Consider the following 17,181-nt stretch of genomic DNA (forward strand, 5'->3'; position numbering starts at 1 on the left):
ATAGTTTTATTTCTTGCTTTCATTCATACCAAGGAACTTCTTTAGTTCTTTCTTCTTCAAACCAAGCAGCTAATCTGTGACTGCTGTAAAAATTTTCCTCAATGAAAAATATAGGGTGACTATTATTTGAGTCTCTTTGGGTTTGTGCAGCGTTTCTGGTTTTTGCTCCTGTGGGCATCCCAGCATCACCACTGGAGCTTATGTAAGCTTTGGAAGATTTTTCCTTAGTCTGGCCTTCCCATGATAGATTCTCCATTCCTGTAAAGTGTGGTCTGCCATGAGAGACAATTAAATCCTCTGCCTTAGAGAAATTCACCTTATTATTCTTCCTTGAAAAACAAGAAAATCCTCAAAACGAGGGAGCCTGCCAAGTGCAAAATGCATCTACAATATACTACCCAAACCAAAATGCGTGGAGTAAAAATAAACATGGTAAATCAAGTTTTAATCCTAGTCTTAGATCCCTTTGATGCTTTTGCAATTGTTTGTTCATCACTATTTTTCAAGTGTTTCCAGGAAGCATTCATTCCAACAGCCATACTGTAACCATGCTTTATGCAATTCCTTCGTTTCCTTGGGAATGTGGTGGGCTTGCTTTCGTTCTGGAGATTTTGGAAAGCTGAAATTTGGGCCATATTGAGTTACAAAAAAGCAAAACCATGCAACAAATCATGCTAGAGCTTATTCTCTATGAAAGTGCTTCCCATTTGAGGGAATTGCATTAATGCTGCTCTAGACTTGAGAGTTGTCACAGGAAACACCATTTCACTTTGTATTTGCACAATTTCTACAGCTGCCTCTACCCAGTTCAAGGTCCCAAAGAAGCTGCAGTTGTATAAATAAAACACAGTTGTAGATCCACACCTGATGGGTTTTTCACATATTGCTGCTAAAATTAGACAGTACAACTGATTTTGAGAGGAAAAAGTTCTTTTGGCCATAACTCCTGCTTGTTAAGAAAGAAAGAACTGTGTATAATACTCAAGCTGATGAATTTGTTATCCTCTGGCGACCATGCCATTGAGATCTTGGGCACCTGCACATTCCAAATAGCTCTGCTGACATGGAAAATCAACCACTTTGGCCTGAGTTGGAAGGGGTCTCAAAGATCATCTAGAACCTGCCATAGGATCAGGGAAGATGAGTTGCAACACAGGCTCGTCTCTGTTCTCAGTTTAAACTCCATGTAAGTGAAGGGCAAATGCACAGCTCCTTCTCTTGCTGTTGTTTCAAGTTTTATGATTTGGCTCAATTTTTCAGAAAGATTAACAAGTGCAGGGGATGATTAATTAGAACCAAGGCTGCCTAAAGGAACAACAACATACCCACTCTCTGAGCTGGAATCCCTGCATAACCAGCTTGATAAAATTACTTATTCCATGACAACCTCTTGTCAAAACTGAATGAGGGTTTGGAAGATGAAGCATCTCAAATTACCACAAAAGATACCCCATATACAGCTACTGAATTGTCTAAACTGAAAAGGGAATATAGCTGGGAACATGCTGAATTTATCTGGAACTGAGTGTCACGTTGCCATCCACAGTGCCTTATCCTCCACTGAGGAGGCACAAGCTAAGACAAAAGAAGTGATCAAGCTGGAGAATTATTTCAGTCTATGCAACCATGAGCCTGGTTTGATGGATTAGAACCTGGATCACGGGCAACTACCCTGCTAAAGCCTTTAGGGCTTACAGGACAGAGAAAATGGTTAGGATGAGTTAGAAATGCAATTGTCACTGGATTTGCTATTTTTAAATGTTGGCATTAGCCTAGTTAAGTGCGTGATAACGCATTTACCTTGGCATTTTCTACTTTCCTATTTTGTCTCTTTCCTCCTTCACGAAGGAAAATAGAGGTGAATAATCGTTTTGGATCCCAACATTTAATCTCATTTGTGTTTTAATCTTGCTTTTGGGTGTGTTGAGAACCTAACTCCTTTCAACAGCTGTGGATTGAGGCAAAACTTGCCTTTTTTTTCCTGCAGAGTACCAGGAAGTCCCAAAAGTTAACTGATGCAGAGTGGAGGTGTCTTCTCCATCACCACTAATGAATGATCATTTTCAGCCCTAAAAATTTTGGACTGAAGACCTTTGTAACTTTTAGAATATAATTAATTAATATCTTGTATGCAACCACATCACAAAAACCATGATGTAACTTAGCTGAAATAATTATCCTTGCCTTACATGATTAAGAAATCAGGATCCAATCCAGACTAACAAGGCTAAAAACCTTAAAAGACTGCTGGGCCACCAGCCACATCAATCTTTAAATTCATGGATCCATATTAAGACCTCCTAAATGCCATCCAGGATTAATATTTCACATTGGCTGTCTCTTTTTCTAGAGTTATCTTGCCATAATAAATTGTGTGATTAAGATGTAATATGGGGTTATACATTACTTTTTTTATTATTCTACTTGTTGACCTCCACACAGCTACCAGCTTCAGGAACTTCCATTCACAACAGAAATACCTCAATTACCTGCCTGAGTGCACAATTTCTTCAGATGCACTTTAACCAGCAAACTTTTTCAGAATTCTCTCCTGCTGCCAGCTTAGTAACAACTTCATGAGTTATTTTGTTTTTCTCTGATGAAAAGAAAATGCTCCTGAAGATCAACAGGTTAAAAGCAAAATTGGACAAATTAGTGCCAGTTTTAGAGATCTGGAATTCCAGCTGCTTCTCAAAAAAATGCCCTCAATTTCCTGTGTTTTCATATCATTATTTCTTATACTAGTACCATACTGTTGTTGTTATTATTATTCAAAGACAAGAAAATGGAGCCAGGACACCTTCAGATTTGTGATCAGCAGAGAAAGGGAAAACCTAGACAAAAGCTGCCAGGAGCAACAACTCTGGCAGGCCTTGGACTCCCAGGGCCCACCTCTATGTAATATTTTAGGAAGGACAGAAACTCACCAAAGATTCATTTCTAACAGGAGTGGAACATTTTAATAATAAACACCATAAAGCAAACTGAAAAACAAACTTTAACCACAGATTTCATGAGGAGATTCTGCTTTATGCAGAATAACATTAAAGAGCAAAAAAAGTTATGAACAGTACTCATCAGTTTCCATGGAACAGTAGTAACTCTTACTGAAGCTCTGAAGCCTGGAGGCACAGGATTCTAAAACGCTCAACTAATGGAAATTACACCTCAAAGATACCAGCACAAGATCACATTGAAGGGATGCCCTTTGAAGCCTCTTGATTTGCCTTAAATCAATATCCTGATGAGTTAAGACTAATCAAAAATCCCACACAGTAGAAACAAGTGTGTGATCTTCACAGTTTGTAGTCACACAGCAGGAGTGACATACCTTGCCCCACAGTTTTAGCTTTGAGACAGAATGTCACATACTGTCAACAAGAAGATGATTTGTTAAGAGAACCAATGTTTCCTGTCCCAAAATCTAAACCTTATTTTATTAATTACTAGAAGTACAATCCTTTTAACAAGGTAGCATAAAAAACACAACTACAAGCCACAAAATGAACCATGCACAAACACAGAATCAGTTCAAGAGAAAGACTTCTTGGCAAAGGTACAAGCCCCTAAGTTTCTTTATCCCAGTTCAAAGGTAAAGGAAGTTTTTTTGCACTTTTGAAGCTTAAAGGTTCTGAGACTGCCCCAAGTCTGTCGCTGACAGAACAAGGTAGACCAGATCAACATGTTTTAAAACTCTGCACTTTTCAACCCTGACAGGCCCAATGTCAGGGGAAAAAAATAAATAAAAAATAATAATAATAAAAAAATAATTGTTTCATCTGCTGTTTTCACAAGATGTAACACCTGAGCTTCTCAGTGTTCATTATTTACCCCACTCCTACCCTAATATATAACAGCCAAAACCATGTAATAATCCAAATAGGATATGACAAGAGTATCTAAACCCAGGCTCAACTGAGTTCACCATTGATCAAAAGAACAAGTGCCCTATAAAACAATTTGGCTTTTCCTCATGAACTCTTGGTAAGCAAGGTAGGCTTGAAAGGTGGTACTTTGTTGAGGGATTTTTGGTTTGCGTTTTCAGTTGTTCGTTTGGAGGGGGGGAAGGGGTTGTTTTTTTTAAACAAGAAGCAGAAAGTATTTTTTTCTATTTTCAGCAGTTCTGCTGGCCTGAGAATCAGCTAAGTCAAGGACACCTAATTTAAAGACTTCCTAAAGGAAGGAAGCTTTTTCAAACAGACACTGGGAATAGGGGTGCTGTTAAACTGAACATCGTTACATAAGCATCTTGCTTCCCTCTATATAAATCAGACTTAACAGGAGATACTTAAATCATCCCTAAGGAGTTTATCATTAGTTTAAACTCATTTAGGAGAGGTACAATTGCCCAAGCACATGCTGAAAGCCATATCAGGTAAAAAAATACACTCAAGTTTGAGGCATTATCTTGTATATGAATGTCACACTTCACTGCATCCCAGTGATAAAGATCTCTTGAGCTGCCACGCCTGGCCAAAATCCCTGCAGGCTACAGGGCAGGTATTTGATCAACTCCTGGTTGCTGATGCATCTGAGGGTACAGTCAGCACCTTCACAAGTACAACAACTGCTACACCACAGCCCCAGAGGTCACCTGCCCCTAACAAAACAGAACAGTCACACACGTTTACACTGAACATGTTCCCAGCACAATGCTGAGCAATCTGCAGAAGTCACAGGATCTTGAGACACTGGAAGCTGAGGTGCAGGCACAGCTCCAGAGGTAGATAAAAGGGGTAAGGCACTGGCACCTTCACAGGAGAGGAGACTGCTGGGATTAAGAAGGGGGGAAGAAATGGTTGCTGCAGCAGCTGCCTGCTGTCCTAGCAGGAGTCCTAAGCTATAAACGTTGGAATTCAGGAGAGCATTGCCTGGGAGCAGCATATTCAGTTGCTTCTGAATTTCCTGAAGCACTTGCAGCTGACTTTGCTGATTCAGGAGAAGCATATCCATATTTTCCCTCATTTTCTTCACTGTACAAAGAGAAGGGATTGTTAATGCCTGCTATGTAAATACATGAGGCAGTTTAGAAGTATTTTTGTACTTACTCTCTTCAGAAAAAACATTCCAGTGATTCACCTCACTTTCCTCTGCACCACACCTTTGCTCTCCTTTTTGATGCAGAGATGTAAATTCAGGTTGGTTTGCATCTAAAAGGAAGACACTGCAAGTCAAGAATTGCAAGGTCCGTATTCTAAACACGGCAGCTCAGCAACAACCACCCACATGTTAAAATTCAAACTTAATTCAAGTCACACGGTGGTCCAAACTAAAGCAAAACCAGAGAATAGGCAGATACAGGGGTTTTGGATTTTTTCTTTTTTTTGGGGGGGGGGGTGGGTGGGGTGGTGCACAGGGAAAAGAAGAAGCAAATCTGGAACAAGGGATCTGTTAAGGAAAAGGACAGTTGAAATTTAGTAAAAATAGGTTTGTATTTGTATGCTTTCTCTAGAAGCTGATACAGTGTTAGATTAATCTGATACTACTCAGTGTCCAACGGACGGGGCAAAAATGAGACTTTTCTTCAGGAACTATAAACTCATCTTGTAAAAGCCATGAAGAAAAAACAAGCTTTAGGAGTGTAAGGTTCCATTCTTAGGGTTCCTAGGCCACCTCTCTGTATCTATGGACTGAGAGGCCTCAAACCCTACATTAAGAATTCAGTTTTGCCATTCTATCACAATTATAACTTCATCATTATTCCCATTGTTAAGGTGAAAGGCTCTTTTTTTTATCCCAGAAGAAACAAACAAACAAATTACAAAAACCAAAGAAAAACCTCACACACAAAACACCTGCTTCTCATGCCAACACCCCCAATAATTCTGTGGGTGTCTAGGCAAGACCCAAGATGAAAATTTAAAACATTTTATATATAAAAGGGACAAAGCGACTGCCCATGTAAAGGTACAACAACAGGGAAAAACACCCCACAATGCCAGTTTTTATCCCTGAGTTTCAGGTCATTACTAGAGCACAAAATATTGCAAAATCCTGAAAACTCCCTACTTTAAACAAGCCCTTGGTCTGATAGCCTGTGTTGTGCTAAGAATATTCCAGAAACTTCCCACTGCAGACAAGAAGCTAGGATTCAATATCTACACTGAACAAAAATTAGCTGCTAGGGATGACTAAGGCACTGTTTACAGCCTTTTGCAAGTCAAAATTCCTTGCATCTCCCTAAGGTTAGCATTTTGGTGACTGAGCACTTCTGAAGATCTAAGGCTAGACATGAGGCAACACTATGAAGCAGGAATTAGTGAGATCTGAGAGCTCTGGGGAATCTAAGGTGCCAGGCAACCTTCGTGGTAACACCTAAGCTTCAGCTTTTTCAAGTAACTTCCTCAGACAGCAGAGATAAATGCATTATATTAGAGATGGGGGGAAAAAAAAAAAGGTAACAAAATCAAATCAATCAACCCCCAACACTCATACCCAGAGCAAAGAGGGAGAATTGTTTAGGAAGAAACAGAGACCAGAATATTTCATTAATCCCCTGAGATTCTGTATAACTTGAAATAAACGCAATTAATTCAGTTACCTGGTGTGTGTTCACTGGGTCTCTCTCTTAGATGCTGGTTTCTGATGAAGTTTGAGCTCACACTGAAGCTACTTCCACGCTCTGAAAGCCTACAGGGTTTCTCATCTGTATGGACTCTCTGATGCTGCAGCAGAGCTGTGTTCCCACTGAAGTCCTTTCTGCACATGGTGCAGGAAAAGGTTTTCTTTTTCAGGTGGGTTTTGTGGTGAGCAAGGAGGCTTGAGGCACGGCTGAAGGTTTTCTCGCATTCCTTGCATTTGTAAGGCCTCTCCCCTGTATGGACTCTCTGGTGAACCACCAGGTTGGCCTTCCTACTGAAGCTCTTACCACATTCTGCACACACAAACACTTTTTCTCTTGTGTGGATTTGCAGGTGGGTCAGGAACCTGCAGCGCCCCTTGAAGCCCTTCCCACACTCTGGACACTTGAAGGGTTTCTCTTCCCAGTGCAGTTTCTGACCATCAGCACCAAGCGCGAGTTTCCTGGAGTCTCTTTTTTTATGAGGATAATCATCACAGGCTGCCCCCCTCTCTGGGCTCTGGGCTTCACATACCTGAGGCAGCTCTTCTTGCTTAAGGTCTTCAGGGAAGCCTTTCTCCCCCTTGTTGTCCCCTGATGGAATAAGAGACCCATCTCAACACTCCTTTTTCCCTGAGGCAGATAAGCTGCTCCTTGTAAAATAACTCAATTTCTTAGGCCTACATTCAGCTTACACCAGATTCCCTTTTCCCAAAGAGGAATGGAAATTCTAAAGACTGAGACAAGAAGGGGGAGAAAAGTAGCAAAGGGAAAAAGAGAAAGAAAAGTTCCTCTTCTCTTCCTTCCTCTCCCCATTTCCTTGTACTTCTCTTCAGAGAATCACTACCAAGATGAAGGAAGGAAAGCAACATGCTGAAGCATCTCACCCATCCCAAATATCTACTTTTAGCTATTTGCTCCCACAGACTTAGCTCAAAAGCTTTCCAGCCTGCTAAATTATCATTAACACTCTGTTTCAAAGCTGGGCATTTGGGTAGGGATCTTTCAGCACAGCAGAGCCCATGTAACTCTCACTAGGCAAGACCAGCATGAAGATTTAGGTTGTTTCTCACTTCATATTTACAAAAAATTCATTAAATTATGTCTTTTGTAGGTTGGCTAACCAGATTTTTTTCTCTGTCACAACATTTGTAATAGCTGTATATTTATGCATCAGAAGTCAAAGGGGTCTTTATTGAAAAATCAGCTAATTCCCAATTAACTATTACACTCACTTTTCATAGACAGATCCAACACATTTACTTTCCTTGCAATGACAAGCTAAATTAATTGCATTCTGAAGAAACTCATTCAACAAAACATGCAAACATGCTGAATTTCTAAAGGTGAATGTTTAGCATGTTCAATTCTTTCTTTCTTAAAGAAAGCAACCTGTTTATTTCACAAGTGTATATGCACCACCACACACCCCATAGTAAGCTCTAGGTATCTTACCCAGATGGGTAGATCTTATATTTACAGCTGTTCAGCATTAACAGGATTATAAGGATCACCTAATAAACACTTAGCCAAAGCTGATTTTTGGAAGCAACTTCAGGTGTTTACTATTAATTCAATCAGAAGATTTTGCAATTTGCATCTCTGATCTAGCATTAAAATAGTGCTCACACATTTAACACAAAAAAGTTGGTTTAATCCATGAACAAAACCAAACCAGGCTTTCTACATTCAAGATAAAACTCTGCAAGGCAATTTCAGCCCTTCCTCTATGATACAAAGGAATAAAATTCTTAAGTAACATGCCCTTGAAGAGGCAAAATGCTCTTGTCAATATGGACACAGCTACCAACATCTAAATAGCAGCAATAAAATAAGCAAACTTGCTGACAGCGGGAGGCCTCTCTCTTACATCAAGGAATTACACCCAAGAGGGAGCTTTCTTCCAGAAGGAGGAAGAAGGCTCTCTCTGGCAGGAGCGCTCATTCCTCACACTACAACCAGGAGGCTGGTATTTCCCGAGAGCCTTGCAGGTCTCTGACAGTGACAGGGAACCACAGAATCCTCCATTCCCACCCACACCCAGAGCTGGGCACTCACACACTTTGGATGTAGCTCCACAACTCCCTTACACCCTCCTCGCCTGTGAAAAACCCTGGAAAAGGGAAGTGTGCTGGCTGCCTGTCGCTCCTAATGAACGGTATTGTCTTACTTTAGAAGAGGTGCTGGAAAACCGCAGCAGAAAGAAACCCAGAACGCCACTGCAGCCTTACCTCGGCCTGGCATGGGGATGGAATTCCGGCACCACGCTTCCCTGCGGAATTTAACTAGCAAGAGTTTACATCTCACCTGGATATCCTACAGCACCACCCCTCCCGGGGCTCTGGAGAAGGGAAAATACGGACCCCATTGCTGGCTCCATCTAGAAGAGGAAAGGACAAGGAACGTGGAACCTTTTCCAGCAGACAGGAGCAGAACGGGAGGGACGGACGCTGGTACAGGACACTTCGGCAGTCCCATGCCCTGACACCGAGCCCCCCGGGACAGAGGACAACCCTCCGCAAACACCTGAAGCTGGGTGAGTCGTTCTCCCAGAAACCAGCATAATCGGAAGCGCCTGCTCCTAAGCTGTCTCCCTGGGAAGCACCGAACAGCCCTCGGGTTACGGGCCCACCTCACACTCCTCAGCTCTCCTCATGCTTCCCGCCACGCTTTAATCCCGGGCGGCTCCGCCCTGGCCCGGGCCGGCTCCGGGCCCCGCTCCCGCGTCTGCTCTGCTGGGCCTTCGCTTGGCCCCGGCCCCGCTGCTGCTGCCGGTGCCGCTGGCGCTTCCCGGCTCATCCCAGCTCATCCCAGCGCTCCTGCTCAGGGCCGAACCCCGGCCGGGGGCGGTCAGGGCTGCTCCCCCCAGCCCGCGGGCGGCGGGAGCACCCGGCGCTCCTCGGGTTCGCCCTTCGGCACCGACACCCCCTGGAAATCCGGCGGGAGCTCTTCCTCCGCCGCCCCGCGCGGCTCCATCCCCGCTCTCCGGCCGCGGAACTCGCCGGGGCTCCGTGACGGAGCTGAGCTGGCAGAGAGTGCAGCTTGGCGAGGTGAGGCTGGAATGGGTCGGACGAAGCAGCGTCATCCCAGAACACGCGGCACAGGATAGCGCCCGGATGGTTCTGGAATAGCTCCAGTGAGGGAGACTCCACACCCTCTCTGTGCAATCTGATGGCACAAAGATGTTCTGCCTCGTGTTCAGGTGGAACTTCTGGGCATCAGTTCCTGCCCATTCCTCTGGTGCCATTCCTACCATATGCAGTGAAGCTAATATCTTCCCAGTATGATCAAAAAGCATGAGAATGGTGTCAGAGAGGTATCGAAGTCTCCATCCTTCCAAATTTTTAAGACCTCTCTTGACAAACTTCTGAGCAACCTTGTCTGAACTCCATATTGAGTGGAAATTCCATACAGCCTTGAGTAGGAGTTTGGACCAGAAGCCTCCTGACTGTTTTTGTTAGTCTGTGAAACAAAATGGGAACACCTCACCTGATTGCTATAGTATATCCATTATCAAAGTATCTTGGGAACCTCTGCAAAATAAACTTGTAGAAGATGTTGTCCAAACTAATTCTGTGAGTGGAGAGAAGCTACTGCAGTGATCCACTAAACCTGTGCTGACACAGCACCAGCCTGATCCTGGTGCATGATCTGTATCCCAGAGGGTAATTGCCCAGACCTGGAAAGGGATGTAATAAATCAGGGACTATTGCTGGAAATGCTGCGGACTAGAGAAAATCCTGACTGATTGTCAGGAATACCAGGAAGGTGGTATCTTTGGCTTCCAGGGGAAAATTAATATTCTCAAAAGGTGACATAACAGATTTAAAGGAGAAAAAGGAGATGAAAGGCTGAGAAACCTCATCCCCTATTCCTCCCCTAACAAGCTGGGTGCAATTACTGATAAATCCCCAAAACAGGCTACGGAAACTAGGATGCAGGGCAGAATGGAGAAACAACAGTTTTGAACAAACCCCAGTACCTTTGTTAATTCCCTGTAGATCATGATCATCTTGCCCAGCAAAACAGCAATTCTAATTTGCGCCCCTCTACTCTAAAACCTACATGTTAGGGACAAAACTGCAGCTATCTGTAGGTAAGAAAACAAGTCTAGAGACTTTTTTACTATTATTATTTTTTTTTTAATTTCTTTTATTATTATTATCTCAAGCCTAGGGACCAGAGAGACATCAGTGCCTCAAGCCAGAGAGACATTATAAATTCAAGCAGCATGGCTACTGACTGCTTTGTCCCCATACGGGGTAAGTAAAACCGAAACACTGTTAGTACAGGTTTCTTTCCACTTTCTCAAGCCCCACATTGGGCACCAGAATATTTGTCTTGGTTTGAGACAAAAATGGAAACGTCCAAAAGATGTCTCCTCTGAAAAAGCAGATTCTGGCTAGCCACTCTCCCAGCCAGTTCTGGAACGATTTCCTTGGAGCGGAAGAAACTCTTTATTTAACAAAGCAAAGTATTCACAAGCATGAAAAAATGAATAATATTAAACAATAAAACCTCTTGCTGTTCTGAAGAGATGGCAAATTCAGTCATTCTGTGGGTGTGGTTCTGTCTCCCCGAGTCCGGAGCCAGCCTCTGGGCCGTGTCTGTGGGACGAGTGTCCCCCAGGCCATGGTCTGGTGTCTCAGACAGGAGAAGAGCTGAATAGTGCCAGAAGAAGCCACAGTCCTGGGAAACTTTTGTCCTGGCTAATGAACAAGAAGCTAGCTTAAAAGCAAGGAAAAGCTCTCTCTTTCCTCTTCCCTGCTGCAGGGCTGAGAGCTGGGAAAAAACAAGAGAGCTAAGAAGAAAAACTGAAAGCCTTATAGCTGTGGTTTTTTAAACACAGGCGGTGAAAAATTTTACCACTTCCCTGCCTTTTCCTTGTTTAAAGCTACAGGACCCATTTCTGGACAAAAAAACAGACAATGGGGATACTGGACCATACAGTCACCCCAGGACACAGATCTAGCCACCCCAAAGAGGAGCATAAACCTTCTCTTGTGATGGGGGATGGTGCAGTGCTAGCCCAAGAGGCTGAGCATCATCAGAGAAATAAAGAATGGCTTGAGTTGCAAGGGACCTTAAAGACCATTTCATTCCAATCCTCCTCCCATGAGCAGGGACAACTTTCACTATCCAACTATAGCAATTGCAACTATTGGTTGCTCAGAGCCCCATCCACATGGCCTGGAACACTTCAAGGATGGGGCATCCACAGCTGCTCTGGGAAACCTGTGCCAGAGCCTCCCCACCCTTTCAGGGAAGAATTTCTCCCCAATATCCAGTCTAACCCTGCCCTCTGTCAGTGTGAAACCATTCCCCCTTGTCCTGTCACTCCAGGCCCTTGTCAAGTGTCTCCATCTTTCCTGTGGGTTCCCTTCAGGTACTGGAAGGCCACAGTGAGGTCACCCCATAGCTTTTCTCCTCCAGGCTGAACAATCCCAATTCTCTCAGTGTTTTCTTGTAGGAGAGCTGCTCTAAATTTGTTTAGGGAACATTAAATATCTGGGTATTAACAGATTCTGGGGACTCTTAGAGATAAGAAACTCCTAAGGCAACAAGACCTCTGGGCCAGTGCTCGCTTTCCAGCTGCGTCCTTTTGGCTCGCTGCAGTTGTCAATAAAGGATTGTGGAGGTATTTTCCAGTTCCAGAAGCTCTCCTTCGCTGTGCCAGCTCTTTTCTTCCCTGTAGGATCATGGCTGTTCCTTTCAGACCTTCTTTCTGTTCATGCACACACCAGGGCCATGGTGCAACTCTTTGATAGCAATATCCTGCAGCTGAGGGCACAGGCTCAAGTCCCATGTGCTTTCAGTAATAGCCATTCCTTGGTGCTGCTCTAAACTAAGGCAATCATTTTGTTTAACTTCTGGTTTTCAGGCCATTTCCCCTTATATGTCAGGATTAATTTTGGTTTGGGAAGAGCTGGACTCCATGATCCTTGCAGGTCCCTCCCAGCTCAGGATATTATGTGATTCAATGATGTGACCTTGTTTTATGGCAGTCTTAGGTGCTGCTCTTTGGTTGAGCTTTTCCCTTTCTGCAGTTGTGTGCTTTGGTGGATAGAGGTATACCATCCACAGTAACAGCCAGTATCTTGCAATAAAACAGGATTGTTTTCCCCGGACTTCCTAGTCTATGATGTAGATGGGAATGAGCTTGTTGCATTAGATGCTGTTGATTGTCAATAGACCTTTATGCAGCATCCTAATGAATCACATTCTAGCAAGGTCTAGTCTTCCTTGCAGGGAAAAATGGAAGCCTGGATTTACTAACTTCAACATATTGGAAGTTGGTGAAAGGATTAATATTCCTACTATCTAAATTAATCTGGCCTATAGATACTGAAGTGATAACTGTCATAGACAAATTAATTAAGAAATGGATTATTCTCTTGGCCCAGCAGAGCTTTAACTATGTGGCACGGTAGCTTGTAAGACCACCAGGTAATAGAGGTGCAAAAAAGATTGTGAAGAGTTTTCTCATTCATCCCTCAAGTTCACTAAAGAAAGCAATACCTCTTCATGCAAAAATAGTGTGTCCTGCTGTAATACACGAGTAGGTTAGAACACATTGCTGTGGCATTTTATAATTTCAAATTCTTGAGTTTGGGACACTAATAATATTAATTTATATAAAATCCATTCAAGACTGTATCTCAAATTAGACAAGTCCATCTTAGATGTCCATGCAAGTATTTTTAATTTGAAAGATGTCATTTTCACTAACTTAGTAGGAAAGTTGGGTTTCAATTTAAGAGGAGTATTCTGAGTTCTAACTAGCCCCGTTCCCTGCACTGCTCACTCTCTTCCCATATTTAGGTCACAGTTTTAAAGAGCCTACTCTCTATCCCAGCATTCACATCCTTAATGAGTCTGTTGAATCCTTTTATCTGGGATTACACATCATATAATTTTCCAGGTTAACACTGAATTGCAAATAAGTATTGTGATTTTCTGTCAGGTTTTGCATTAATTTCATAGTGTTGTTGCCTCAGCTTATTCGTGAGAATGATCATGTGAGATAAAAACCTTTAGAAGTGCAGACTGTATGCCATCTCCAACTCCTCTGCTTTTAAAAGTGCCTTTCAGTCTATTGTAAGAGAAAATTTGATGTGACATAATTTGCCTTTGGAATTCCACTATTATACTTTTCAACTGCTGAGTATTGTCCTTGTACTGAAGTCAGGCTCACTAAAAATAGTTCCCATGTTCTTGTTCTCTTGTATTTCCTGTCTTCCCCAGTCTTGTCCATCTTTCCTGAGCTCTTGTCTTGGGTTGCAATGCAAGATGTAACCAGAAGTATGTGTTATTACCATCTATTAAAACCAGGTGGGGCAGTGTTCTTTATCTCTTCCATGACCCATCCTCCCTCCAGGGAGATATCAGCTGTTAATGGGCCATTAAGTCTTATTACAGGACTGATAAAATTACATCATCCCATTGTGAGATGCTCCATCCAGAGGGAGGAGCCAAGCATTCCTACCTGAATATAACTGGAGACTTGGAACACTGCAATCAGCCTTTTCCCACTGGATTCCCAGAGGAAAACAGGACCCATCTACATCACCACTAGATCTTTAGAGGAAAACTACACCCTTCTACAGGACTACTGCTTCAACAGAAGCACATCTGTCACTCCAGGAGGACTGCAGCCACCATTTAATCAGACTGCTACCAACCCTGAACAACAGGGTGTCACGTTGTATTCTGTCAGTGGGTTTTGTTGTTGTTGTTTTCTTGTACTACTGCATTTAAATTTTAAAGAACTGTTATTCCTATTCCCATGTCTTTGCCTGAGAGCCCCTTGATTTCAAGATTATAATAATTCAAAGTGGGGTGGGGTGGTTTACATTTTTCCATTTCAAGGGAGGTTTCTACCTTCTTTAGCAGACACCTGCCTTCTCAAACCAAGACAGCTCTCCAGGATATCTATCAGCCTACCTCAGCATGCTCCAGCTTACAGGTGACATTAAAAAATCTAAAGTAAGTACTCTGTAACCTTTTCTCTGTCTGCTCTGAGTTCTTACCTTTTTGATGCTGGTCTAGTGTTTATTACATAATTTATGCCAATCTTTCCAGCAAAGACACAGATTTTTTGGGGTTTCTTTTTCTGTTGTCTTGCAGTCAGTAGTATTATAGAATGTTTTTGGACTGTTCTATGTTCCAGTTACTTTGTTGCTTGGCTGTGCTTTTTTATTTATTTATTTTTTAAACTACATTATTTTATGTAATCTAACCTACTTGTCACCTCCTGTGCCATTCCTGTTCATTATTTCAGACCAGTAGGGAAATACGTGGCTTGTCAGATTTACTCTCTTTATCTTTACTATCCTAATCTTTTCTTTTTTCCTTTCTCTAGCTGGAGAACAGTACATTATTTAGTAGTTTTTTAAAGGACATTATTTAGTAGTTTCTTAAAGCTGACATTTCTCTTTTCCCAGACCAATTGTCACATCAGCCTCAGACAGGAGGGGAGTAACAAAATGTGCTAAAATGCTCAATAATCATGGATTGTGAAGAGAGGACACAATTTCCCCTTAAACTCGGTAAACACAGTCACTGTTGAACAAGTTAATGCTGTTCACACTTTCAAGTAGCCAGTTTTATTTATTACTCTACAATTATATTTTTACTGTCTGTAGTTGTAAATTTTTCATTTGTTCCTCAAGTCCCATGATGTCTCCATTTTTGAAAGCCTGAGGCAAAGAGAGAGATACATTTAAATTCACCTGCCTCTCTCTGCAAGATTGTGCCATACTATAAATTTTCTATTACTTTCTGGCCGAAACCTAACTGTGAGAGGCACTGGAATACTTGCCTGAGTTTTGGGGGCATCTTGCACAGCAAATACTCAGTGACAAATGACAGTAGCAAAGGAGCTGTGTTATCAGTAGCAAAACATCTTTGTGTGCCTCAAATCTAGCCTATTTACTGATCCAAACACAGTTAAAGCCTCTTTCTACAAACATTTCTGCTGGCATTTTCACCAGCCCTTATTTCTCTGGCCAGTGTTATTTGTTTAATCCAGTGTTTCATTTCTTGCAGCAGCTTTTCCCAGGTTAAGCCAGCGGTTCTCAAGGGTTTGTATTCTCTGGAGTGGTTATGAGTCCCAGTTGGAGAGGAGGAGCTTGCAGGGAGAACTGAATCAGAAATAACAGAAGTCAGGGCACAAGCAGACGTGGGAATTCCTGTTTGAAAGTCCTCTACAAAGCTCTCTTCATACCCTGTTTAGGGAAAACCGGGAAAAGATGGATCACATTGGCAGCTCCAGAGCTATTGCTTTGATCCCTTCTTGCCTAATCTTCTTTTATAGAAGATGCATTTCTTTGCTGTGTACTTTTGCTCTGGCTTTTGCATCTGGGAATGGGTGTTATCTGCTGCTTCCCTGGAAGGAGCAAGTCACCTCTGAGACTGCAATGCAGGCAGCTGCAGAAATTTGTATCAGGGCACCTGTGGCAAGAGAAGTAGATGTGTGTGTGGCCCTCTACTGGCTCTGGATGGGCTCTGGGTTAATTCAGCTTCCTTTGCTGTGATATCCATTCCATAGGTAGGGCATGAGTCCAGAAATCCAATTTATTGCTGTTCCACAGCACATTTCACAGCCAAATAACCCTGGGAGTTATGAAGTGGGACCTGTGGGCTCAGTTCTTAATGAACACCATTTGTCCTTAACTGAGGGAGGTGGGGAAAATTGAAAATTGGTTGGAATGCATTCCCTTGAGACCTGGTGCTTATTCTGTCGTGTGACCTACAGTGTATCAGCTAAGGACTTGTCCTACTTTATCATTTTCCTCTGCCCCTATTTTTGCTTCCCTTTAAAAATCAAGATTAATGCAACTTTCCTCATTTATTTCATTGATTATTTGCCTTGATAATACTGGGCAATTAGAATGTCAGAAGAAAAGGTTTAAATATTGAAGTCTGCAGGTTGACCTTAAAATCTATTCCTTGCAAAGAATTCAAACATTCTTGCTGATGGCTTTAATTCATTGATACATCTTAATGGAAAATTGATTTTTTTTCTCCTCCTCCATAAAGATCACATTTACATATAAAAAAAATGGAAGACGATATTTTAAGAAAAGATTTGCTAACAAAATGAAAATTAAATCTTTGATGTTTGCCGGGTTTCAGGATTGGAAATAATTTTTGTTAAGCAGATGGTCATGATAATGCTGTGTCTTTTCCTCTCACTGAAGTCTGCTATATTGCAAGGAAGTGAGAGATAATTACTAGACTTTACTTACTCTTGCTTGACAGAAAAGTAACATAATGAGGTAAGGTCTCTATACTTAAAAATTTGGAGTAATATAGTCAGGTACAAATGGGATGTTGTTCAGGGAAGTTGGCTGGCTTACTCCCAATTTTCCTTTACTACAGATCTGTCCCTGTGAGTTTCCAACCAGGACACTCATCACAACAGGACCTCCCAGTCTTCTGTGTGGCAGCTAAAAGTCTCACTATCGCAGCCTTTAAAATTTGGGTTTCCCTCCTGTAGGTGGGGCTGCCGTTCCACCAACAGCTGTGCTGCAGAGGTGGGCAGATGTGCTGGATCTGCTCAACTGCGAAGGCCAGCAAGTAACTCCTCCTCTAGCAAACCAAACAATGCAAAGTGACCA

General features: G+C 42.4%; 1 protein-coding gene across 4 annotated transcripts; it reads right to left on the reverse strand.

Annotated features, from left to right (window-relative positions):
• Positions 1-2,937: 2,937 nt before the first annotated feature.
• LOC148184277 (uncharacterized) lies at positions 2,938-9,260 on the reverse strand. 4 transcript variants are annotated; one of them, XM_088055473.1, is made up of 5 exons: positions 9,192-9,260; positions 8,867-8,939; positions 6,542-7,153; positions 5,049-5,150; positions 2,938-4,973 (listed from the first exon to the last, which is right to left on the reverse strand). In XM_088055473.1, exons 1-5 carry the CDS (start codon positions 9,213-9,215, stop codon positions 4,618-4,620), a joined length of 1,167 nt encoding a protein of 388 aa, XP_087911599.1. In that variant the 5' UTR covers positions 9,216-9,260; the 3' UTR covers positions 2,938-4,617. The 4 variants fall into 4 exon arrangements, with proteins under 4 accessions (XP_087911599.1, XP_087911600.1, XP_087911601.1 ...); XM_088055474.1 differs by having other exon boundaries at positions 9,086-9,217; XM_088055475.1 differs by lacking the exons at positions 8,867-8,939; positions 9,192-9,260 and adding an exon at positions 8,791-8,861.
• Positions 9,261-17,181: the final 7,921 nt, after the last annotated feature.

Source organism: Pseudopodoces humilis, chromosome 5, assembly GCF_049639895.1.
Source record: "Pseudopodoces humilis isolate 2021_Gansu_Grassland_sample_001 chromosome 5, ASM4963989v1, whole genome shotgun sequence".
Lineage (NCBI taxonomy): Eukaryota > Metazoa > Chordata > Aves > Passeriformes > Paridae > Pseudopodoces > Pseudopodoces humilis.

What these genes read in the sequence shown, in the direction of transcription:
- LOC148184277 (XM_088055473.1), bottom strand. Translation starts at nt 9,215, where the DNA reads ATGAGGAGAGCTGAGGAGTGTGAG. An exon ending in TGGTGCTGTAGGATATCCAG is followed by an intron (nt 7,154 to 8,866) that starts GTGAGATGTAAA and finishes TTATTCCATCAG; the next exon opens with GGGACAACAAGGGGGAGAAA. An exon ending in GAATGTTTTTTCTGAAGAGA is followed by an intron (nt 4,974 to 5,048) that starts GTAAGTACAAAA and finishes CTCTTTGTACAG; the next exon opens with TGAAGAAAATGAGGGAAAAT.